The sequence below is a fragment of the Apostichopus japonicus genome, chromosome 4, assembly GCF_037975245.1.
Source record: "Apostichopus japonicus isolate 1M-3 chromosome 4, ASM3797524v1, whole genome shotgun sequence".
NCBI lineage: Eukaryota > Metazoa > Echinodermata > Holothuroidea > Aspidochirotida > Stichopodidae > Apostichopus > Apostichopus japonicus.
The window spans coordinates 15102680-15129067 of NC_092564.1; the positions used below are offsets into that span (position 1 = coordinate 15102680).

Sequence of the window (26388 nt, forward strand, 5' to 3'; positions counted from 1 at the left end):
GTTAAACACATTATGGTAAATGTTGTCAAAAAGAAATCGGAAAAATCAGAAATCTTACATTAATCTGAAGACACATTCACAGTGCTCTGTGAAATATCCAACATAGTAAACAGATTGTATAAGTTGACTAGAATGCATCCACAAGTTTGTATCCTCCAACATCTAATAGTTGTACAGTTTTCTTTATTCTTTTTGTTTTGTAATATTGCCTCGATAATAATAATAATAATAAATGAGACTTATATAGCGCCAAATCAGTAAACAAAAGTTACTGCTCAAAGCGCTTTACAAAGAAAGTAAATTAATTTACAAAAGAACAAGTGAAAAAATGGGTCTTAAGTAGACTTTTGAAAGTAGAAAGTTTATAGCATGTTCCAATGTGATCTGGTAACTTGTTCCAGAGATAAGACCCAAAGTATTGGAAGCTTCTGTAACCATAGTTCTTCAATCGTGGTTTCGATCAGTAGCAATGCAATCAAACAGCCCTGGACTGGCATGAAGTCATCGTACATTGATAGTTGAAGAGATACTGCAGGGCATTCTTCACATGTGACTACTTTACAAATCTGAATTCAACCCATGCTCATCAATGAGGACATCTCTAACATGACCATTCAACTCTCTGTATAGATTTTCTGTCCAATCTCGCATCTATTTCATTCTGGTTGATTAACTAGACCATTAATTAATGTGTTATCAAACACTGTCTGTGCAGTGCTGTAAAACCACAAGCCTATAACTATAATCCTCACTTATTTAGAGCAGAGATATGATTTTACTGAAATTTGTTGAAACTGCTTTCTCCCCAGCAGCCGCTGAGTAAAAGACACAAAATATGACATATATCAAATAGGCTATAGAGGAATGTAACCTGCATAGCATGACCATCAAATAAACAAACAAGAAAAACATATGATTCCAGACAAAGCCCTAAGGAAACCACTGGTTTATACACTTTAATTATTCAAGTCCTCATTCTTAAAATGAAATAACGGTCGTAACAATATCTCTTTTAATCCATATCTTTTCGGTTTTTTTGTTTACATAAAAACTTGTTCCCATTGTGCATGCTCACCACTTGAACATTCATTCTGACACTGATCGCCTTGGTAACCAGCAAAGCAGGTGCACTCTCCTGTCTTATGATCGCAATGGCCATGGTCATAGCAAACACACTCAGATGAACAGTTGTTGCCATAGAAACCTGTGGTACACGGTCTGTCACATGTCAGTCCCTGCCATCCTGGGGCACATGTACAATTTCCTGTTGAATGATTTCAAGTTATTTCTAAGTAAACGCTATTTAAAATTGCATAAACGTCTAACTATCAGTAACTTGCAAAAATTTGTTTAAAATGGAATATTATGAAACTGTTGACCATGCCTTTGCAAAGGTCAACTTTCTTCTGCATAAATAGCTATGCATCTACACTATCACCTAAATGCCTTTCAAGAGCTTATAATAATGGGTAAATCAACGGTCTAGCGTGCGTTACTCACAGGATTAATGCACAATCGGGGGATAATGCAAGCGATGCACGAGGGCGGAGCCTGAGTGCATCCAGCGATAGCATTAACACCCGGAGTGCATTAATCATGTGAGTAACGCATGCTAGACCGTTGATTAACCCCGTTCATTCATACACTACCATTTGCGTGGGGGAAAAATCATAAAACAAAACATTTTTGGTTACATATAACCAAAGATTTATTAAAGTGATGCCCGTTATTTTACCGTCCATTACTCACAGGATTAACCACGGTCAGCTGACCTAAATGGACCAATAGGATTTAGGAATCTTTACTAAGTATGAATGAATAAGTCATAAATAACCATCTCCTAGGTCATAGAACAAGAAAACAGTAAAGAATGAGGGAACACCTCCCTCTCTCCCTCCTCCACCCCCCCCCCCATCCCGCAATGGTTCTCTCCTGTTTTTCAAAGTTTCCTGTCAAATGAAAAAACAATGAAGCTTACAAAATATGATTTACACTGACATCACCAATCTCCTTACAATCACTCATTTATTTTTTTTTTCACATGACTTTAAAATTGCAGTTTGGAAGTTGATATATTGGGAAGCAAAGACATAACAAACCTGTCACATGGTCGCAGGCAGCACCGTTCTGACAAGTGCAAACAGCCTCACAACTAGCACCGTAGAAGTTAGGATCACAGGAGTTGGTGCAGTCAGAGCCTATCCAGCCATCAGCACAGGTACAGTGGCCGTTAATGTGACTACACTCGGCATCATTAAAGCAGGTACATGAATGAGAACAATTAGCACCGTATGTACCCTCTGAGCAGGGAGTCTCACAACGACCTCCTACGAAACCGGGCGGACAATTACACACTCCAGATGCAGCATCACATGACAGAGTGTTCTCACAGTCACAGTTCACTGCCAAAAGAAAAAAGAAAAGGGAATTATGGATGACCACTGGTTTATAGCATCTATCTATAGAATGGTACAAATCCACATTTCCCCAAACAGTGGGTTGCAATTTACCCCAAAATGGGTGGTTCATCTGCCAAGGAGTGCAAAACAAACAAAATTTGATTAGTAAACAATGTTTTCCATGGAATCTGACAGTAGACCATCATGTGCATGTGCTGTTTACTGAATTTCAGTCCAATCAATTGTAATACAATCTCAGTCAATATGCAGTTTATGATTACCAATCATGTGGGAGTATATATACATATATATGTATACAAATTGATGGGTTACTGTGGCTGGATTAAGGAAACCAACACAGAGGTTGCCAAGGAAATGGGTTTGGGAAGCTAGGTTCCAAAGTACCCAGCAATAAATGGTCTAAAATGTCAAGGACAATAAATCCCAAAGGCAAAAATGTGATGGGAACTACAACAAACACTGGAAATTTCATCTAATTTTATGACCACTACTGTAACTTTAGAGGGCTCTATATTCATCAATCATAGAGGACACTACAACTGAAAGTTTGAAAGACTTACTTGAACAGTTTTCTCCAAAACTTCCTGCAGGGCATGCATCAAGGCATTCGAGACCAGTATATCCTGCAGTACAATAGCACTCACCGTTGACATGGTTACAGGTAGCACCATTGTAACATTTGCACCCTGACTGACAATCTAGTCCAAAGAATCCTACATATAAGAAGCAAGCAAAAGCAAAAACAAAATAAACTTCTTGTTTTTGTGGATCATATTAGATGAGATTATCATTTATCAAAACTCCTTCAGAATGAGAAATTCATTTTCCTGTAGTTAGCTGGTCAAGCAAGACCATTGATTAAACAATGCACAAATACTTAAAAATTTCAATTCATACGATTGATTAGTGATCAGAATACTGCAACATTAGCAAGTTTCCACCAGCCTGACAATACCCATTTTCACTGTTCATGGTATATTAATGCTACGAGCAAAACTTTTCCTTTTAAATGCAATGTCCCTAAACATTCCTGACAAAAATTGTGAAACAAAAGAAAGCACTTTAGTATTAACATTCATTCACTATGTTGTCTCTTTATAGAATTATAACACATGTAAACTGTCTTCACAGATATATCTCACATTTTCTTCTTTCACTAATTAGAGAAATATAAAATAATATCCAACTTTTTTCTCTTGTGCTTCCTTTTCAAACGAGAAGACAACGATGTACTGCCCATATCCTACTGACTCATACAACGGTATTCTCAATTGAAAGGACATTCGCAAATATTCCTTTTGCATCTTGCAAGGGGACATATTTAAGATCACTTTATTTATGTCATATGTCTCATTCACGGTATACTCATTCACATTGATCTTGCAATTGGGGCTTTTATTTGATAGTCTTTTCCCAAATATCCTTCTTTCCCTTTTTTTCTGTATCTTGCAGGACGGTACGTTATCCCAAACTCTCACTAAGAGTAAACTAAGTTTATAACTGCTATTTAAAACAAAACGGAGTAGAGTAGAACCTGTTTCACTTTGTTGTGCAGAAATAAATGTTGATTGCCGGTATGCTGGGATGTGATTTACTCAATATTGATATATCCCAGCAAAGCATAAAATATCCTTAATTTTTAAGCTAAATAAAAAATGTACCAAATGGGGATCATGTTGTGGAAATACAATATAGGTCAACTTTCGGCTAAATCGGGTTGTCCCCACATGACTTCAGGAAACAGCATGAAACTATACCAGTAGGAAGACTAGTGTGGTTATTACCTGGATCACATTTCTGGCCGCAATTGACACCCAGCCAACCTTCGGTACATGTACATGCTCCAGTCACATGGTCACATAATCCACCATTCAAACAATCACATCTGGAGGAGCAATTGTCACCGTAGTAACCATCAGAACACGTCTCTTCACAATATATCCCAGTGTATCCATCAAAGCAAGTACAGTCACCAGTAGCAGGATTGCAAGTAGAAACATTGGCTACACAGAGACACTCTTGCAAACAGTGAAGACCATAGCGACCAACTGAATGGATTGAAAAATATTATAATGGAAAATATGACACATAACATTCATATGACGTTTATAGTCTAACAGGGGGAGGAGTATTCACACACAGCGGGTGTAACCCTAGTTCAATCCACTCTGGAAGGGGACTGAACAATCCGACCTTGCACCGTGTCCCCATATTAAAAATTGCAAGGCTTATCTGAGCTCAGAGTAGACTAGGATATCAGTGAGTTCGTAAGAATGCAGTATGTAGTGCATCTAGCTCCAAGTCTAAATGTCAAAAATATTATCTTACATGAATACTGATCTTCGAAAGAATCCCCCCACCCCCCCCCCCCGCCAAATCTAGTGAAGGAAGTAAACAAAGGATGTTAATATCAGTTACCAAGGTCAGCACTGACCACAGAGCAACTATAAACACACTTGACTGAACAATCATGAAACAGACTGTGCTAATGTGACAGTGATACCACTGTAGTCTGGAAATGAAGGACAGATTTCTTACCAGCCAGAGTAAAGATTTGTGAGGTCAAGACAGATTGTAGCTGTACCCAATTGTTTATGGTATGGTTTACAATTAGGCCAGTATGTCAGTGTGCATGCAACATCACTAGATATTAATGGATGTTATGACAATTACATACTCCATTCTATTAAAACAGGATCTTTAGAAGATCAGTATTCATGTAAGATGATATGATTGATATTAAAACAGTCTGCTCTGCAGGCTGGCTAATAGGAGGTGGAGTGGAGAGTAACCTTCTCGTAAATTTCATAGCAGAGTTTAAAGGGAGTGAAGACTCGCGCAAAAAGAAACGTCTAATGCCGGTAATCTGACCTAGTTTCGAATGAAGTGTAAGAGCAGTGTTAGACACCACCATCGATCCCAGAAAATACTTACACAGCTTGCTACCTTCGGTAATTAGACAATAGTGTACAGTCAGTAAATACAGCTGCGGTCAATACCCACAGCACAGTGTACAAACGATACAGCGATGGACATCTCACGTCCAGCTAAAGATAACAAGGTATCACGTTTCATTACTGTCTGCATTTTGTAGCGACAAGCAGCAAACTTCACTTGCAAGCAACGGAAAGTAAACTTTTTCAGAGCGTGGCACGTGGTTTGGGGCGAGTCTTCAATGCCTTTAAGTTAAACTGGTTCATAGAAGCAGACTTACTTGGGCATGAATTTTGACAGAATGAACCAGTGAAGCCTTCCAGACAGGAACAATGACCACTGAGATGATGGCATGAAGCTCCATTCTGACAGCGACATTCCTGGCTACAGCCCTCTCCATAAAATCCTTCACTGCATGGAATATTACAACTGATTCCTGTCAGAAAGGTCAATCAAAAAGTTTAAATTTATGTGAGGAAGGGATAATTGGTACTCAATATGGGTACAAGAATATAAATATCAGGGACTGCCATGTGTAATTTACCTGGGTACAAGAATTCACAGCAGTGTATCTGTTTATACTCGAGTACCAGACGTTTCATTGCTGAAATGACACTTGAAAATCTCTAATAAATATTTGAGTGCAAAGAGTCATCGTTTACAGTCTGGAACTTGGATGGGAGAAGAAGCATCATTTGTGTTCCTTCTGTAGCAAGGTTACAGATGTGGTACTCAAGTACAAAAATACACCAAAGACTGTCTGTTGACTTGGGTAAAAGGGGCAGGCTTCTTATTGCTATTCAGATGGTACTTGGGTACAAAAAGCAAAGAAAAGAATGCACACATCTTACTTCAGTATTAATGAAAAACTTACATAATATAGACTTGTAGAATGGTACAAAGGTACAACATACAAGAAGCATCGTTTAAACATGTTCCTTCCATAGCTACATTATTCACACAATACCCACATACAAGACAACTTAAACTATCTAGTCTTTCAGTACAGGGATTTAATAGATTCATACACACTTAATACAAACCTCATCAGTGGTATTGTGGCACACAAACCCACATCATTTGTATGTTAATTTTTTCCTTGTGGTAGGTTACATTTGGGGACCAACTTGTCATTTATCGTGATGTAACTTGATCCAACCCCCTGGTATATAATGATTGCTTGTTTTTGGTTGCTCTGTAAAGTTGTGTTTTGCATTTAATTTTGGTAAACTGTCAAAATTGTTTGATATGCTCAAACTCCTCAACAATCCATCTATTCAGCTCAACTAGTCAGGTTTTCACAACAAATAATGACAAAAATTGTGTCGATTTCTCCTTTTTTTCTTTCTTTCTTTTAGCATGTATTTATTCAATAGTTTACAACTTTATATTACTCAATATTACGCTGAATAATACCCTGCAGGTTTGGTACAATTGGTGACCGAATGCAAGCAGCTAAGTTCTTTGGGTGAATAAAGTTGAAATATATACCAGTCCATCCAGCAGGGCACAAGCACACCCCTGTCACATGATCACAGCGATTCTCTCCACAATTGCATCGACTCCCACAGTCTTGTCCATAGAAACCGGAAGTGCACTCCATTTCACAACGGTCTCCATGGTAACCAGCATCACATGTGCAGTTACCATTAACTGGGTTACAGAGGGCTTCATTTTCACACCTACAAAATTCCACACAGTTTTTCCCATACCTGTTAGCTGCAGGAGGAAATAAAGAACAAGCAACAACTGTGAGAAAAGGAAACATTTTGCGTGTTTACAAAACAGAGAGCTGCTTTAAAGGGGAACATACTGTAGGTGAATGAAGTTGATTGCTGGACATTACCACCAACCTCCTCCACCCACCCCACCCCTCCCCCCCCCTGAACATTTTAAGGTCCCAACCACATCCTCACATTTTTTTTTTCAAATTTGTTATCATTCCTCATGTATCTGGCAATAGCAGAATGATTGACAACCATCACAGCAATTGAGCTGAAAATGGTCTTATGTTTCTTCATGAATGCATGTTCATGATTATAAACGTATGGAATGCAATATTTCTACAAACAAGTTGCAGTTTGAGGAAAATCTAATTAACGGAGAACTTTAACAGCTATTAGCCTGGCAAACATTCCAAAATGTATCAAATCTGAAGGAAAAATCCACCAATGAAAGAAAGCTTTCTGAAGAACACTTTGGCATGATGACATCACAGGCTACCCACTGTGATCCACTTCCCTGGATTAACGGAGTTAAGGCTTAGCCAGTCAAGGTACTAGGTTATATCAATCAACCATATATCAAGCTAAGGACAAGATATTATGATGGTCTATCAGCAGCAGATATCCCTTCACGTTACAATTATTAAATGTCAAAAACATTTCAGAATGTCTAAATTTTACTATGGCATCCCTTCAAGTAAATGTCTTTGAATCAAATGGTTTATCTGTTTGTAAACAATGATGTGAAATAATTCGCGTTAACATGATAGTAACTATACGTAAGATACTATCAAAACTATGTAAAACATAGTAACTATGTTAGATAAGAACTGTGTCGGTAGATAACTATGTCAGATTTTTACTACTTCAGGTAGTAGCTGTCAGATAATAACTAAATATAGATGTCAGATATGACCCTAATGGTAACTAAATACAGATGTCAGATTATATTCTTAATACCTATCTTCTATTCCTAACACTCAGAAAACATAACACATACAATCCAAACATTACCATTCGTAACAATGTTTTTCATGATGTAACTTGTTTTTCAATATTTACGTAGAGAACACCAGCTACCAAGTGACATGCCCTAGAAAATCGTATACACCAGTCACTTTCACTTTGTCCTTTCAAATCAGATCGTCAGGAAATTGTGTATTTTGTTTTGTTACAAATTACCAACTTTGCAGGAAACAAACATCCTCGATTACTGTATAAATGGAAATTCAAAACCTTAACCAAAGGATAAACTTTCTGTATTATAGAAAAACACAGACAAGGAAGGAAATACTATAATACTTAGCAGTCTCTTATGCAATCTGAATGGGGCCCTCTAATTCCCATCCAAAATCAACAGAAGGCACTCTCATATCTAGTTCTGCAAAACTTGACAGGTTGCAGTATCTGCAGAGCATAACCGTGAGTTAATCACTAGTAGTATGTTATATATATATATATATATATATATATATATATATATATATATATATATATATCGAACTAGTATTGTTCGATACAGGTGACAAACGCCTACAGTGGTATAACAACTTTCCTTACCGGTTTTGAACCTCTGGACATACAATCAGCTTCCATAGCCTATGGTTAGGGTGTTTGCATATAAAGCTGGAGGCTGGAAGTTTTTTCACTGTTCTGGATTTTCCAACTCAATATATATATATATATATATATATATATATATATATATATATATATATATATATATATATATATATATATATATATATATATATATATATATATATATATATGCATATATATACAATTTGCTTTGTAAGTATTGAAGGAGAGATCTTTTGAAACAAGTTTAATGTCAGACTGATTGTTTTAAGCAACCCTACTTGTGTCCACTAAAGAACTTTAGTGGTTTGGCCAACCAGAACAAGTGGGACCTTGAATTAGTAGATCAGCCAGTGCATGTGCATGCAATTTCATCCCGCGCATCCACATACTTGTGAGCGCTCTCCCACGACCGCGTAACTTTGCATAGCAATACAGATTATCATGACCATCAAACTAGTATGGTCTATCTCTTCAATGATGGTGGACTACATGATCATAATTTTGGGATATAAATGCTATTGGTCATTTAAACCACAATGGTCCACCTTACAATTTACAGGGCAACTGAACACTACAGTTCAACTCACTTTATTCTAAGGGCCATTTTATTTTCGGTAGTCATAACTTACATGTATATGCAGATAACATTTGGTTTTTCCCGATAAATGTTTTCGTTGAATGTTCTCTTGGGGTATGAAAGTGACACCATGATTTGTGCCAGATTATGTTACAAGTAGCATATCGTTTTCTAAGACATATAGGAAACATTGACTGTAATTCTAGGCGACTTTCATTCTGTTTTACCGACATCGGTAACCGAAACAGGATTTACTTCACATGCATAACAGTTCATCTTGCCTCCGCTGGTATTAAGATTCTTTCAACTAAATTCAAGTACGCTTTTAAACTCGGCCGTAGCTTCCAATAAGACAATGGTACAAGGTACTCCACAGTTACACTGAAGAACTGCTTAAAGCAGCTGCATGTGTTAAGTTGACAATTTTACCAAATCTTTTGAATTCTTACACAAAGTAAGTTGGTATTTGATCAGGGTATACGACCATTCCTCTTTTCAACAAGTAAAGGTTAACGAGTGAGTAATTAATAAAGATGATCATCTTCTCAATATGTCATCGCCACGACTCTTTCCAAGCTATAAAGCAACTTTGTTGTTCATTTTTGCGAGCACTAAATATTGCAATTGAATGTTGACTAGCCAACTAATTCATATGCATTCTTTTGGTTCTCTTAGACGTCCAAAAGTTTCTCAAAATCGCTGAGAAATGCTGCGCTAGGAAAGGTTGCAAATACCCCCTTGAAAGTGAAAACAAATGACACAAAAATTAGTTTTTCTGTTTTGATAAAAGAAGAAAGCAAAACTTGGAATTAAACATAATTATGTATTATTATTATACAAAATTTCTATAGCGCCTTATCCAATCAGAAATTGCTCTAAGGCGCTTTACAGTAAAATACAAACAATCATGATATACAAATATATAAATCGATAATTTAAGGTTTAAAAAGGGTAGAAAATTTGTTAAATACCATCTGACAATAAATTGTATAAAAACTGCAAATTTAAAAGCGAAAATGATACAAACAAATTCTTAAAATTTAAAATATATATAAATGTGAAAAATTTTTAATTTTAAAAGCGCTATAAACGCAAAATGGAAAATGTGTTGTAATAATGTGACAATATATAGTATAGAAAGCACAGTTAATGGAATGTATAGTAGAAGACCCCAGAATGAACCGCCCAACATTGAATCTTCATTCAGATTTCCATGTCAGTTACTCACCACTGCAAACGTCTTCACAACTATCACCATGGAAACCAGGTGGGCAGTCACATACTCCTGTCACCGGGTGACAGATACCCCCATTGGTGCAGGCACAGTCCCTGGCACAGTTTTGACCATAGGTCCCATTAACACATGACACAGCACAGGAAGGTCCTTGCCAGCCCGGTTTACAAGTGCATGCACCGTGTATATGGTGACAGAGTCCTTGGTTTTCACACTGGCAGTGCTGGGAACAGTTTCTGCCGTAAAATCCCCGCTTACATTCCAAGTCGCAATGAGTGCCACTCCATCCGTCACTGCAGGTACAAGAACCATCGATGCGATCACACGAGGCACCGTTCTGACAGTTGCAGCTTTCAGAGCAATTTTGACCAAAGAAATTATCTGGAGGAAAGATTAAAAATAACTAAATGTACCAAAGTTGGCTGACATTTTGCACCATGACTAGATAGGTTTATTATCTTTGCGGTGAAATGAATTGTTTTTTTTAAAGCGCTCAAAGAAAATGTTTGTAATTTGTAAGCTGCTTCTCAATATTGCCTGGCACAGATATGGACAGCTTTCATTTAACAATGCAACTCCAATGGGTTATCAGTCACTGTTAAAATTATTTCTTTTATTTTTATTCAAAAGATTTACACTTAACTATCAGATGCACAATGTGGTAAAAACCAAACCTGTGACAAGGTTCAAAGTGTGTTTAACTAATGGCACATCTTACCTCCACATAACACTGTACAATTTGCACCAGTGTAACCTCTTGAGCAGATGCACCCACCAGTAACTCTGTCGCATTCCCCTCCATTCTGACAATCGCAACCATAGGCACAGCCTGGACCATAAAGTCCCGGAGGGCAAGACATATTACACAAATCTCCATGGTAACCAAACTCACACTGGCATGTACCATCCACATTCAGACAAATCCCGTTCACACAATCGCAGACCTCTCTGCAATCCTGACCATATCTGCCTTCCGGACATGGTCGGTTACAAACTTTCCCTTGCCATCCTGGTGAACACGTACAATCGCCTAATCGTAAGAATGAAAAGATTTATATATTTTTATGTAAATAAGATATTGTAGGTAAGAATACTCTACCATAAACTAGTATAAATAAATAATCATAAATAAATACGTCATTTATATAGCGCTAAATCACAAAAAGTATCAAAGTGCTTCACAATAAACAAAAAACAAAAATTGATAAAAGGAAATAAATACAGTGAAAACAAGTATGTTATATTTATGAGGCATTGATGCCAGATCACACCTGTCAAGGAGACATGGACTGTACCATCTCTTTAAAGGTGTCGAAATGAATCACATACAATTTCACAACAAGTATAAACAATTTTTTCCTTTCCTTTTTATTATTGTATTTTAACGACATAGTATTTGTCAACTTTATGGACTAATTTAGGATACAATGGAGCAGTTCACCAAGTGTAAAACGAAGAAATGGTCATGCAAAACTGAATAACATGATAACTGAGACCACGTAGAGCGATCTCGGTCTATTATCTGTGCCGTACTAACCGTTGACTGGGTTGCATGTTGCATCGTTATGGCACTCACAGTCCGAAGCACAGTCAATGCCATATGTGCCATTGCTGCACAGTTCTTCACAATGCATACCTTCGAATCCTCTTCTACAACTGCAGGCACCTACGAGTAAAGAGATAAGACTCAGTGTTGTAATTATGTATACAAGAAATGTACCAGACCAGTTACATCTAGCTGTTTAACTTTACTACTACCTCGTACAAATAACAAAAGGAATAGGAAAATACTTGAAATAGGTTTTTACCTGTTTGGGCATCACATCTGCCATCATTCTGACACTCACAGGAGTATCTACAATTTTCTCCGTAGAATCCTTCTGCGCAAGGCAAGGTACAGTCTCTACCGTGTGTCCCCATTGGACAGTAACACGAACCGTTGACATTGTCACATCTTGCTCCTCCCGTGCAAGTGCAAGGCTGACTGCAGTCTATAACATTGAAGAATTCACAGGTGAAATGTATGATTTCATTGCAGCAGCTGTTTAATATATGCTATAGCCTACTCCAATTTATAGCCTAATGTTATCCCTCCCTGCTATGATGGGTATAGCAGCCTACAATCCCAAGTTATAGCACCATAAAAACTATTTAATTTTCAATAAAATTTGGAATTTTCATAAGGAACATTAAAAATTAGATAGAGAATGAAAAGAACAAGAATCAATATGGTATTAAATGCAATTGCACACACTACCTATCACAAACCAAAAGAGATCTTTAGATAACAGGTGGGAAAACATGTGAGGCTTTCAAAGCCCTAGTAATGCAACCTGGAGAACTTTATGACAATTTAAACAAATCTAAAAATGACTCCAAAGAATCACTATTACTACAGTCATTACTCTGTTTCTAGGATAGAGGAGATAAATGCTAATGTTGTTGCTAATAATTCCTTACACTGCCATTCAAATAGTACTCCTCACATTCACCAGGGAAATGTGCAAACTGTTGGTATGCTTCTTCTTTAAAACACATATATGATTTTCAATGATATTTATCTCCTCACATGTGCAACTTTTCTCTTCTATTAGAAAGCTCTTACATCTGATACTGTAACCAGCTAGGGATATTTTCTACTGTCAGCAAACGCCAATAGATTTCAGCTGCAGTTGAGAGGACGACTTACATAATAAAGTCCCAAGCAAATACCATGATGAAAAAGAATATGTCAATAGTGCCCAAATATTTGAATGATCTACAGGTGAGGATGTTTAAATTTGATTTATAAAATAATTATGCCCTTTTTGGCAATAAATTGGGTATATTGAATTATTCCATACCTTGCCCATATGTCCCAGTAGGACATACAAGTTGACAGGTAGGTCCTTGCCAACCAGGAAAACAGGAACATTCACCTGTCACACTGTGACAGGAACTGGTGTCGGTCGGGCAGTCACACAATTCTGAACACTGATATCCAAACGTGCCATTGGGACAGTCTTCATTGCATGTCGATCCTATAATTATGAGAGAAAATTTTCCATGTTTAATACGTAGAGGAATATCAAATTAAATCAACAACGGAATGTTAATTGTTGGCTATTCCCAAACTTTGAAGTAAAGGAAAGAAATTATTAACTAGAATGGGAGTCAAGTTACTGGAATAAGCATCCTGACTCAACAAAATTAGCAATCCAGACCTTCAGTTGACTGTCATCTGAATATAAACAATTTTATTGTACGGGGACAGAAGAGGGCAGGGGGGACAATACCATGTAACCAGGAATCACAGTTCCGTTTGATGCAACTCACAATATTCATTCTAAACAATCCCAGATCAAACTTACTAAATTATCAACAATATTGAATTTTGTTATTAAATATTGTCAATGTCAAGTATATTGGTCTTCATGTCACAAGAATTCCTCATTTGTATAGTTTGCACATGTCAACCATTAAATTCCTTTATAAAGAACTTCAGATATAACCAGCCATAGCAAACTTAATTCCCCTATCGGTTTCCCGAAAGGAAAACTATGGAGTCGCTCTCACCGACCTTGCAATATTGTGAGGGGGACCGTGGATTGAAAAGTTGGCACTGACTATAACACGGATCCCAAAGTCTGTAATTACTATTACAGTTAGATTCTTCCAAGACGGCAGCATACAGAAATATTGTACCCAAAGCCGAAGCCAAAGTGAATTAATCAGGTCACACATCAGGAGCCTTTGCATGCTAAGTTCTTCACTACCTTTCTACCTTTCGGGGAAACATTTCATACTCTAGTTTTGATTGAGCTAATGCCCAGTCTTTAAAGGAATAACGAAGGCAGGGATCAAAGACAATTTATATTATTCAGTTACTTAAAACTCTCTTATATTTGATTTTTATGTTAACCTCTTCCCGTCTGACTGAATACGCTCACTTTGAAAATTGGCTCCTAAGGCCTCACCACAATGCACAGCAAGACGCCACTGATAACGCCATAGAAGCGTATTCAGTCAAACAGGAAGCAGTTAACTTAAAATTCAAATATTAGAGAGTTTTTAGGTTACTGAATAAGATAAATTGTCTTTGATACCTGCCTTTGTTATTCCTTTTAAAGAAAAGGAAACCCATCCATCATATTTAATATCTTACATATATAATAGAGATGCTTTGTGACAAATATATTTCGACAATGCTATGAAAAATCTGGCTCCGTTTGGCTTCCAAATAGAAAAGGGTTGTTCTGAGCTGTTTTTGGGTGTTCACTATGTAGCATCTATATACACCAGTGGTGGTGGTTAAGTTTGCTTCTCTTCTAACGCCCAGTCAAATGGTAATGTTTTACCTGCACTTCTATTTCCAACAATAATTAAGTATTCATTTAGTGTGACCAAAAGAATTAAAAACAGAGATGTTTTCCTTTGCGATATTACCTGTGAGGCCAAGGGGGCACTCACATGCCCCTGTCAATGAATTACAGGGCACATCACCCCTACACTGGCAAAGTTGGTTACACTGTGGTCCGTACATGCCGATGGGGCACACTCTGTCGCATTGTTCATCGTAGAAGCCCTCCCTGCAGGTACAATGGTTGGGGGAGGTGCAATCACCTTGATTGGTCACGCAAACAGGATCACAAATTGCTAAAGTTTATTGTCAAATGAGAAGGAGAGATAATATGAAATGATAATTAAAAATATGCTCCTAAACTGCAAAGACCAACTATAGCCAGATTTATACCATACATTCTCTCACTGCAAATTTCAATGATAGGATTTTCCTTTTCTGCAAGTACTGGAGAGTGTATTAAAGTTGACGCTGATCGTGCAGTTAGTAGCCTGAAAGTGGAATTTTGGGTGGTTTTGATTTGCTTTTCTGGAAAGAAATGATTGATTTGAAAACAATTGAAGTTGCCTTCAAAGTTCAAAGTAACATATCTACCTCAAGGAAAGCTAATTGAAGCGATTTTCAAAAGCATTTGCATCAACTATCATATACCATTGAGTTGGTCAATTCAAGGTATTCATTTACTTTGATCAAAAGTCAATGGAATTTTTCAAGTTTTCAAAGAAATTTTGGAGGAAAAGATAGATACTGTGACAAAAGAAAATTGCGTAAAGATTGGTAGATATGTACGGGAATGTCAATTGAATTGTTTATTCATTGTTTCCAGGGAAATGTATGGAAGCCAAAGACATAGAAAAAGCTACCATGTGTAGCGAAGTTTGTTTTCTGTCCTTCCCCCCTCCCCCCTCCCAATCATGATGCTTGCCTCCAACCCAGTGATTCGTTCCAGTAAAACACAGCTGAGGCCCCCATGTGTCCTAAATTTGCTTGTTATGTGCACACTTATAAAGGTGGATTTTTAAACTACCAAATTCATGTTTTTATAGACATTTTGGAGGAAAAGAGATGAATGGTGATAACGAAAATTGTGTAAAGATTTGCAGATACGGGAAAGCCATTTAAAATGTTTTATTTAATTTTTATTTCTTGGGCAATACATGGAGTTGGCTCTTCCAAATGAAAGGAAGAATTATCAAACTTGTATTTATCATTGTAGAGTCTACTGCTCTCATATCTCAGTTTCACACATCGGGACAACTTTAGTTTATACTCACGGATGCTACAAGTATCTGTTGAACTGTCATACTGCCAGCCTTCACAGCAGCCTGGAACCTCTCTCACAGCTATTCTGTAACCAACTCTGTAAGCTGTAGATGTCAGTACCCTGAAGAAAAATCATGCCATAGACTAGTTTCAGAATGTTTCACAGGGATTGCATAAAATAGTATGTTCTTCATGCATCAGTCAGAAATAAAGTTAGGCAAGGATTATGAATTAATCTGACAGTTTTAAGAAAACTGACATAACTAACATATATTTAACTTTTTTTTTTTAAATTTGAAATGTTGAAAATCATTGCAAGTATCGAAGCTCAACATCAGTAATTGGAATCACAATTAGTAAAGTCAAATTTTTGCTAAAACAACACAAACCTTGATAGGCAAACTCAAGACTGCAGGTCTCAAAAAAACATGTGACAATACCTACAACATATTTCTAAACTATCCTGATTAAAAATGTATTTTTTATATTTTTTATAATTACATTCATGAAACAGTAGAGTGACTAGCTAGCAGTGAACACAAAGAGTCATTAATATCATCAACATTGCCTTAATGTGGTATTAAATCCTTAGATTCAACACGTTAAGCACTATGAAGTCATGTCCAGTTTAAATATAAAAATACTGCATTCTTCAATCAAGAAGCTAAGCATAATGATAAGTCTAAGTTAAAGCAAAGTAGAAATTTACACATTTCTCATATCTTGCCAAACTATGGAATACAAGCATTCAGAAATTGCTTGAAAAAACCCATGGCTGGCAATCTTGATGTTAAAACAAAAGCTGTTGGACCATTATTGTAGAATATTTTAGTAACTTAAGCCTTTGACCCTTTGACCCTTTTACATTAACCTTATTTCCGTTCTTATCTTTACGCTAACATTTTAAAGTATACATCTTTTTATATTTTTTAGTCTTTGTATTGCTGTTAATAAATATTTATACTGGTGAGAAACGAAATGAAACAAAACAAAATTAAATTAATTGAAAGTGATACTCTATATATGTTGGATTATCATTTATCATAAGAAAAACGGCCTTCCTTACTTTATACTATACAACAGATATTCATTAACCTGCAATTTCTGCTGCCTACAAATTTTAACTAGAATCTTACCTATATTTGGTACATTGCCACCAGTGACAAATAGTTTGATATGAAATATTTTGAGCTGCTACGTAGCTTTCCACAAAACTCTCCACATAGCTGCATGAAAGGCATAATGAAAAGATAGTATGAAAATTATTCTTAATAGCAAACATCAAATCTTGTAATTTTCATGTAAATGGAGGAAAATTCATACTTCGTCCCACTCTTATATTAATACACAATATATCAAATATGGTAACTTCACAATTGAAGCATATATGGTATAGGAAAAACATATTCTTGGTAAATTGTCATTGAAGAAAATTAGCATATGGCCGTTTACATAGGTCATACACAGCAAGGCTGTAATGAGAACATCTGAAAATGCGCCTTTTAAAGGCATTGAAGACTCGCCCAAAACCGCGGCCATCTGAAAAAGTTAACTTTCCGTTGTTTGCAAGTGACGTTTTGTTCATGTCGCTACAGAATGCAGACAGTAATGAAAAAATGAAGAAGTGGAACCATACTAAGGTATGCTATATGATATGTATGTTCAGATAAAGATAAGAAACTGGAATTATATGAAGGCGAAGAAGGAGAGAAAACAAAAAATGTAATATAAGTAAGCCTAAACAGCCGACTTGTCAAAGAAGATTCTCTCAAAATACTTTTCTCACTGTGTTTCATTTTTTTTTTAATGGGCAATCATTTTGTAATAATGTATTTTAATATAATGATCCCTAACTTCGTACAGGCTGTTTGTGGTAAAAAAATGGATATTTTGAGATGATTTTGGCGTTGGCCACAGGAAAAAGACTTGGAAGATGTAGAGAAAAGTCGAAATAAATACAATAGTAGTTTTGAGGAACGAATAGAAATATCGAGATGTCATATTTACAATGTCCAGACAAGATGTGAACAGTTGGAGAATATAACGTTTGACATAACTAAGTCAAATTTTTGAAACAACTAATTTCGAAATAATTTATGGTTTGAAAGGAACTCCAGAAATGGTCGTAATAAGATGAAATTCGCAGGTCGCATCTGGTTTGCTGTGACATCAACAATGTAAACTTCGTTTTGCGAAAATGACCCAAATTGTCCACGTTCCCGCTTCACAGGTTTATGATAGCTTCGTGCCCACCGCCGTTGGTGCTCTACTTTGCGTTTGACTTCACCAAGTAAAAAGTTCAAGAAAACCTTGTATCAGCACCCTCATCCACAGTGGCGTAGCAAAGGATTTAAAGTAAGAGTTGGGGCCCCTTCAACTTTACTTTATCTAAACTGTACTTGTAATAAAGCCCTACCTGTACATGTGAGATACAAAGAATGACAAACTCACACCAAACCGGAAAAATAATTAAAGCTATTTCTTACGCATTATCTGTCGGCTGTACGGTTTCCCGCCATTTTGTTCAATTGGGGTGCGGATGAAACATGTGGTGCAAGTTTAGCAGAGGTTACACCCAATAAATTGTTGAATATGTTGCAAATGCGAGCCAAAAGCTGTCACAGTATTCAAAGTTATGGCCTGTTAAAATTCACATTTCACTAACAGTCACCAGTGGCGTGCGAAGCTATCAACAGATGGAGGTCGAAGATGGGGGAGCCGGTGAAGTTTGTAGTTTTATCCATGATAATCTTAGATCTGTACTGTAGATGCAATGGTGCCTCAAATAAGAACATTGGAAATTAAAACAATTTGATTTCGAATTTCTACATTTTCTTTCATACTTCGACTATAGTCTCAAAATCGCGACATCTGTTTTTCGAAATTTCTCCTTTCTGTACCAATATTTCATCCCAAAATTTCTTCCACTTATATCAAAGATTTCCATGAATGATACATTTTTGTTTATTTTATAAAAAGTGGAAATATAAATTATCGTAATTTAGGTGTATCATTTCAAATAAAACAACGATCAATTTTTGATGGGGGATAGAATCTAATACTCTCCCCCAACCTTAGCAGTGCTGGGAGGGGATGACTCCTTTGCCCTTATGATCAACAAAAATCAATGAATTTAGTTTGTCTTAAACTACTCTCTCTCACACTGTTACAATCTTTCATATTTGCCAATATATTTTTGAACTTTTTTTATTTCTATGTTGTCAAAGTATTTTTTGTACCAATAAAAGTAGTTTCGCGACACCAATATTTTTGTGAGCAAAATCTTTTCTGACCAAAACTTTTTGTGACCAAAATTTTTGAGACCAAAATTGTTTTCACGAAAAAAAAAAGTGACCCAAAGTTTGTTATGACCCAAACAGTGCTTGTGACAGAAAAATACTTGTGACCCTAAATTTGTTTGTACTCAAATTTTTTGGGACCCAATCGTTTTGGGCCAAATCAATTTACGAATAAAATGTGTTTAGATTTAGACCAAAATATGTTGTAGGCCTACCATTAGTTGGGGGGGGCAGTGGCCTGTGCAAAAGGGGGGATATATATCCATGCCCGGATCAATATCGGGGCTCAGTCGGGGGGAATTTGAAAACAAATTAAGGAAGTGGGGGGAGGGATGCCAGCTAGGGGGTCACAAAAATATTTGGGTCTGAAAACTTGTTTTCTTGGTACAAACGATATTTGGGATAAAAAAAATTGTCCCGAATTATTTCTTTTTGTCGGAACTTAGAGACGTCGGAACATAGAGACGTCGGAACATAGAGACGTCGGAACATAGAGATGTAACCGTCTGTACTCACTGGTTGTACTTCTAGTTTACAGCCTAAGCTTAGGCCCAACATTCTTTCCACAGTATTAATATACTATGGTCTAGAAAGTAAGGACTAGGCTAGGCCTATACGGCGACGTACGCAACGCGCGTAAGTTAGGCCAATATGTACGTAACAAGAAGGAAACAGATGTGATCCGTAAAAGTAACGAAGTGAATTCCAATCGATATCTGCATAAAATGATTATTCAACAAACAATTCACGTGAAGTGGTTGCCCGTAATGGAAGAAAGAATCCATTCGTTGGTGGGAGGCACGATATGTCTCGGCGAGTCGCTCCATGGTAAGGTAACCCATGGAGATTATCACATTGGTAAGGGGTTACACCTCAATCCAAAAAGTCATATGAGCCACGCAAAAGAATTATCTGTCACATAAAGCATCTTGCCAACGATAAAGATCTTACATAGTTTGATACCTGAATCATTTGATGAAACATTGTTATGATCACACGGCTGAAGTCTCGATGTAAAGGAGGGAGAGGGGGTGAGAGTGGCTGAAGTTGTTTGATTTTCGTGAGCCCGGGATATGGTTTGGGGGAATTTTCCGAAAAGATAATTTCGACAATTTTCGTTTTGAATCGATTGTTTTCATTATCATATTTTTCTCATTCTTCTTCTGTGTACTCATTTTATTAGATTTGTAAGTCATGTTTACTATTTTCTGTTGAAAAACAGTCAATCTGTCTCGAAGTAATCTATCCGAGTTTTTTTTCATTTTAACTGGAGTAAGTCGGCAGTGTTTTACACCGTCAGCCCCACCGTCATCCAAGAAAGCCAAAACATTGAAAAGAGAACACGTCAACGAATTAGCTACTGCCATGGCTGGAATTAAGGGGCCTTTTTCAGGTTCACTTAACTATTCAAATTTGCCAGTGGCTTTCTAAGAATAGAGGCTCAGGACCATGGGCGGTGATCATGGGGGAGCGGGCGGGGGACATGCCCCCAATATTTTAGGTGGGGGATATAGTATCTAATATCCCCAATATTTGGTGGCACGTGGGTTTTTTTGTGGCTGTAAATAGAAAATAATGCGTGAGATTATTTATCCAAATCATATTTGGCGGTGGCTAAAACTTCATCCAACACATGCTGCATGAGGTAAATGACTCTTCGTGGTCGTTTCTGTGACCTGTAACCGTATAGCATGTTGTCACTCATGATTATTATCATAATGTCTGTACATCTCTTGTGTATGAGTGTAAGTACGTGCAATCACACATATGATCCACATCGACATGGGTTCACCCGGTTTCCATTTGGCCTGTTTCCTACAAGATTTCTAACCGCAGGCGCGTAGCCAAGGGGGGGGGGGGCAAAGGGGGAGACCGCCCCCCTTGAGCATGTGTTTTTTATGATATCGAAGTTTTATTGTAGCCGTTATAAGAGGTTTTAATATTTGTACACCAATAAATTAACTGTGTCTGAATTTTCGAAAATTACCTGACCAACATTCTTCATCATACTTACTTCTACTCGTGCAATTTTGACCGGTCTGTTAGGGGTTGAAGGGGGTTTTTCTATATTGGTTGTCCATAGATGAAATTTTTGCAACATTATGGGTATGTTTTGAAGTGAATTTATTATTCAAATTCTGAACAAATAATGGGCTTAAAACCTTGAAAAGTGGGGCTGACGGGTATTGTGGGCCGTTACGTAGAATTACCTACAAAAGCAATGATCCACAGGAGTTGCGATGAGGTCGAACATGAAGTGTGACGGGTGACAATCTTGAAAAAGGTTATGGATGGAAAAAAACTATTGGGAAAAACTTGGTTCTCAGGCAAAAGTGTACATCTGGTTGGTCATTTTCAAGCCTGAGAAGTGCCATTTCCGGTAATGTTGGGGTGCTATCAAAACCAGAAATTTTCTTGTGTGCTGCGCACCAACCAATGGTGGCGCTACGCTTTGATAATAATTCGCGCCACTCTGGTTAGAAAATCCTGTGACGTGCCTGCATCCAAACAAATGTCCCCCCCCCCCATATTAGAAACAAATCGCCGCCCCTGCTCAGGACTACCCCCCCTCAACCCCCAATTCATATATTTCTGTAATTAGTTACAACAATTTCTAATCAAATCAATCACAGTCTGTCCTAGAAAAAATATAATAATGCGTTACCCAGGAAACACATAACGTTTTTCATAACATTTTGAAAAGTTCGTGGAGATGTCATCAGAAACATTTTTGTATACCGTTTTCATAACGTTTTATATCATATAAGAACATTAAAATGTTTAACTTACATTTAAATAATGTTTTTAATACAACACTTTGCACACGTGTTTTACAGATGTTTTAATACATTCTTCAGAAAATATTCAAAGAAACTGCATGTAAATATGAACACTATTCTCATTCCAATATATCATAGCCTTTAGCTGCTGAATCAATTAAGACAGAATCCGCCGATACGTATTAACATCGCTATAACATTATTAAAACAACATTACAACGTTTAAAACAAAAAAATGATGTCATGTGGTTCATAAAATGTTTTGGTGTAAGATATGCTTTCATATTGTAAGTTTCATTAAATATCAACACACATTGCTACCACATAAATGGAGCAAAATCACCGATCTTGGTTACATATATAATTAAACTCAAGTTTTGCAACAAAATTGTGCTCAAATACAAAATAACAAAGTGAAGGAGCTTTGGAGGAACCCACCGAAAGCTGTACAAAGCTTTGTAAACGTAGGCCCTCCATTACATACAAGACTTTTGTCAAGTATAATTATCAAAATGAAACAAGACCAAACAAGGCAAGAAGAATAGACCTGCCATGGTTGGATAACAATGCGTGTAACGACGGATAAGAAGAGATCTTTAAAAGTACAGGGAGTATTTGCAAAAAGGCCAGCTGTACACAACTTACAATCAATTTGCATGTAGTTAATATCATAAAGTGTTAGAAATTTTAGGTTGACAAAAAGCGAGGGGATATAGGAATATCTTCTTTTGTTAAGTATATTACGAATAGCCCTTTTTTGGAGGGTAAATAAATGTGGAATAATCATAGCGGCCCCAGACAATGTTATAATGAAATAAATGAGGTAGATAATAGAATCATAAATTGAAATCGGAGCAGACTTTGGGAGAGCATTACGAAAGTAATTTAAAATACCAATTTGGTAACTTCAACTTTAATATAATTTATATGATCCTATACTTATAAGGTACCCAGTACTTTAAAAAAAAATGCATTACAATGTATAGCAGCAATTTTCGTCTTAGTACCCCTAATATGAACAAAAATTGATCGAATGGGAGGAGAAACTCCGCCGAAATAAAGTCCTTTTGCTCTAGCTGATTGATGTCCACCAGCACCTGCGCCACTCTCCCACCCCACCCCACCCCTTCCCTCTAGTCTCTCTCTCCCTTAAAATATCCAGGATACTCCACTGGGTTCTATAAAACAACTGCTTGAAATACACTTACCTCTCCTTTCTCATACAGACATTGTCTTCGTGAAGTTGGAGGCCTTTCACCGCTGGTGAAAATAGAGTTAAACCAAGGAGGGCCGAGAAGAAATATATCCCAAAAATGATAAGTTTGGTAGTCATTATGAATTCCTTAGATATGTCTATACATGTCATGTATACCTGGCGATATATTTTTTTATCCTCTTTATAAATCTATTTGTGTGAACACGCGATTGCAGTAGGCTGCCCTAATCAGTCGGCTTACCAAATCATTGAATGATGCTTAACGCGAGTATATATAGTAGGCCTATATTCCAATATGGTTCATCATCTAGAGAGGATGTGCTGGTAAATATTTATTGCGCAATATTACGCAGTTATATAAACCATTCTTTCGATAAAATTTTCCGCCGCAATTAACTGTGAATATTGGATTACACTTAACTACGGTAACTTTTTTTTTGCTTCAAATTTGATGTCCAACGCTGCGTCACATCTACAGGATGTAATAGGGAAGCGGAAGCACCCACAGAATATACACACAATTTAGTTTTATCGATACTATCTATGCTATATGTTTTTTTTCTTTCATCGATATTGTTCTTCCGAATAAAACCGACAAATGCTGCGGGTTACAGGTCAAGTATAACATGTTTTTTTTTCTTCTTCTTCCCTCCCCCCTCCCCCCCCCCCTATACCCTCTCCCTTTCCCCGGTCTGTGTGTATGTGTGCAGTAGCTCCCTTTGTGTCTTTCATAGGCTAAGAAATGTGATGAGTTTTTCACTCATATCTGCAGGGAGACTGAGCCCTTTAAAAAACAAGAGTATGCGGCAACGCTACAGAAGCTCAGCTAAACTTTTATTTGAGAAATTTGTTTTGATTGCCAATATTTCTGAGCAGTTTATCTATTTCTTTTGTGCAGAAATATATAAGACATGGGGGTGTCATTTCCTTTCATCCCATATCCTTTTTTCTCTTGCAGTATGCTCCTTCTTAGCAGGCATAGTTTGTTACGATGTTAGAAAGTTAACAAGTAAATGTTTGTTTGATGTTATATTTTCCTCGAACCATTAATGGCCAACCAATGTTTCACAAGGGAGTAACGCAAGTGCGACGCGTAATCATGGCATGGCAGGTGCGATCAATAACCAGTGTTCTCATACTTCAGAAATGACTTTCGATTTCGATCGATTTCGTAACTTTATTTAATCTCCTTTTTGTTGTAAAAATTGTTTAATCAAATACAAAATAACAAGGTGAACGAGCTTTGGATGAACCGACAGAAAGCTATACAAAGCTTGTAAACGCAGGCCATGGGCCATTATATACAAGAATTATGAAAAGTACGACTATATATTTTCTCGATATTCATTCATGCAATAATAAAGCGAAAACGTAAAAAAGGGGGTATTCCTACAATAGCATGTGAATCGGTTGAACCAGGATTGGGTTCATGCAATGTTTTTTTTGAACGAACCGAGATTTGATTCCGCTTGAAAACTTGCCAATTGGGTGCTTAGGACAGCAGTGTGAGGGTTAAAGACTTCGGGTTCATTATTACAAAAGCGGGCAGTGGAACGCATTTATATGCACCACAAGTTTACTAACAAATACCATGTAGGGATATGTCTGCTTTGTAAAATCAACACAATATTAAAAGGAAGCAAGTAGTTTGTTAGACGTTTTGTTTATTTATTTAATTGTTTGTTTGTTTGCTTCCTTTGCTTTGTTTCTTAAGTTGCCGGAAAAAACTTCTTTTGAGCTGTAATTTTGAATTTGATTTCTTGTATGCAGAAGCTACCATCATTTTTTTAAGCCGGGTGTCAGTAATTTATGACCAATTTCATGATTTCATAAAAGGAGACATTTTTTTATCCATGTTTTTTTTCTACCCTAAATTTGGAGATAAGATTCTCTAGTCATGAGTAACAAGTTGTAACACTGATACTTGTGGACATGATTTTGACCTCATAACCCCGCAAAAACTATTCACTCATTCTATAAAACGCAAACACAAAATAGGAAGTTCAGGACTTCCCAGTTTGCCAATGGGCCATTTCCGGTATTCCAATATGCGGTTAAGTAAACTGTGTCAATAAACCTTTAATAAGTTATTGCTTCTTATTTATATTACTTTTTTGGAGTTATTTCCGTAATTTAAGATCTTTAGGAATGTACTGGATCCCCCCCCCCCCCTTAAATTTGATCCTCATGAGAAGTTTTGCAAATCACACTACAGACAGGGGCTTCTCAACTTTTGATAGCGTTGAAGTTTCCTTACAAAGTTGTACTTCTACAGAGCGTCTTTTCTGAAAATAATAGTGCTTTCACATGGTTTTCTTAAGCAAAAAACAAATAAATTTCCGGAAATAATTTATTCGTTTGAAGGTGGCAATACTCCAAATTATTCCCACACAATTGAATAGCTTAAGATCACGCATACGCTTATGGTTCAACGTTCATTGAACAGATTAAACTGGAAGTTATAGAAACGATGGAAACAAACTCTTTACCGTTGTGTGAGCATTTCCAAACATGCAGTTTGCTGTTGTTCATTTAGTCGTATCAGTCCCCTATACATGTGACAGTTAAAACGGTGCAAAGTATTCGGTTTAAATGACAATGGGATGAAGACAGACCCTTTTTGGAGCTTTGTCTGAGCCATTCGATTAAGGTCTTACAAAATTCTCTGGTGAAGGTTTCATTTAAAGTACCGTATCGGTTGACAAAAGATACTATAAAAGGAAGGGATCAACAATTAGTGTAAAGAAATAAATTATTGAACTTTTGAAATTGTTCAAGACGAGTTTACTTAGAAAACCCATAGGATTTACCACCTGTTGAATATACATAATTGCTGGTTTATGTCCATGAAAGGAGAGAAAAACCCAACCATCATTATTAGACTATGTGATAGAGATAACTGTCGTGGACAACTTCACCCCCAGCCCCCCCCCCCCCCGCCTGCCTCATACCCATCACAGAGATGAGACATAAACCCAACCATCATTATTAGACTATGTGAGAGAGATAACTGTCGTG

At 36.9% G+C, this 26388-nt stretch overlaps 1 protein-coding gene across 1 annotated transcript in view; it reads right to left on the reverse strand.

Moving 5' to 3' along the window:
* Nucleotides 1–23779, reverse strand: part of LOC139966556 (uncharacterized) — a 39845-nt gene extending 16066 nt beyond the window's left edge. Inside the window, exons 1-15 of the mRNA XM_071969713.1 lie at nucleotides 23363–23779; nucleotides 17212–17301; nucleotides 16087–16196; nucleotides 14899–15108; nucleotides 13317–13493; nucleotides 12282–12464; nucleotides 12011–12139; nucleotides 11192–11503; nucleotides 10468–10854; nucleotides 6846–7073; nucleotides 5635–5790; nucleotides 4205–4468; nucleotides 2981–3133; nucleotides 2100–2402; nucleotides 1076–1264 (exon numbers count right to left, since the gene is read on the reverse strand). Of these exons, the coding sequence (XP_071825814.1) occupies nucleotides 1076–1264; nucleotides 2100–2402; nucleotides 2981–3133; nucleotides 4205–4468; nucleotides 5635–5790; nucleotides 6846–7073; nucleotides 10468–10854; nucleotides 11192–11503; nucleotides 12011–12139; nucleotides 12282–12464; nucleotides 13317–13493; nucleotides 14899–15108; nucleotides 16087–16196; nucleotides 17212–17301; nucleotides 23363–23520 (3049 nt within the window). The 5' untranslated portion in view covers nucleotides 23521–23779. The remainder of the gene's footprint in view (nucleotides 1–1075; nucleotides 1265–2099; nucleotides 2403–2980; nucleotides 3134–4204; nucleotides 4469–5634; nucleotides 5791–6845; nucleotides 7074–10467; nucleotides 10855–11191; nucleotides 11504–12010; nucleotides 12140–12281; nucleotides 12465–13316; nucleotides 13494–14898; nucleotides 15109–16086; nucleotides 16197–17211; nucleotides 17302–23362) is intronic.
* Between the last annotated feature and the right edge of the window lie 2609 nt (nucleotides 23780–26388).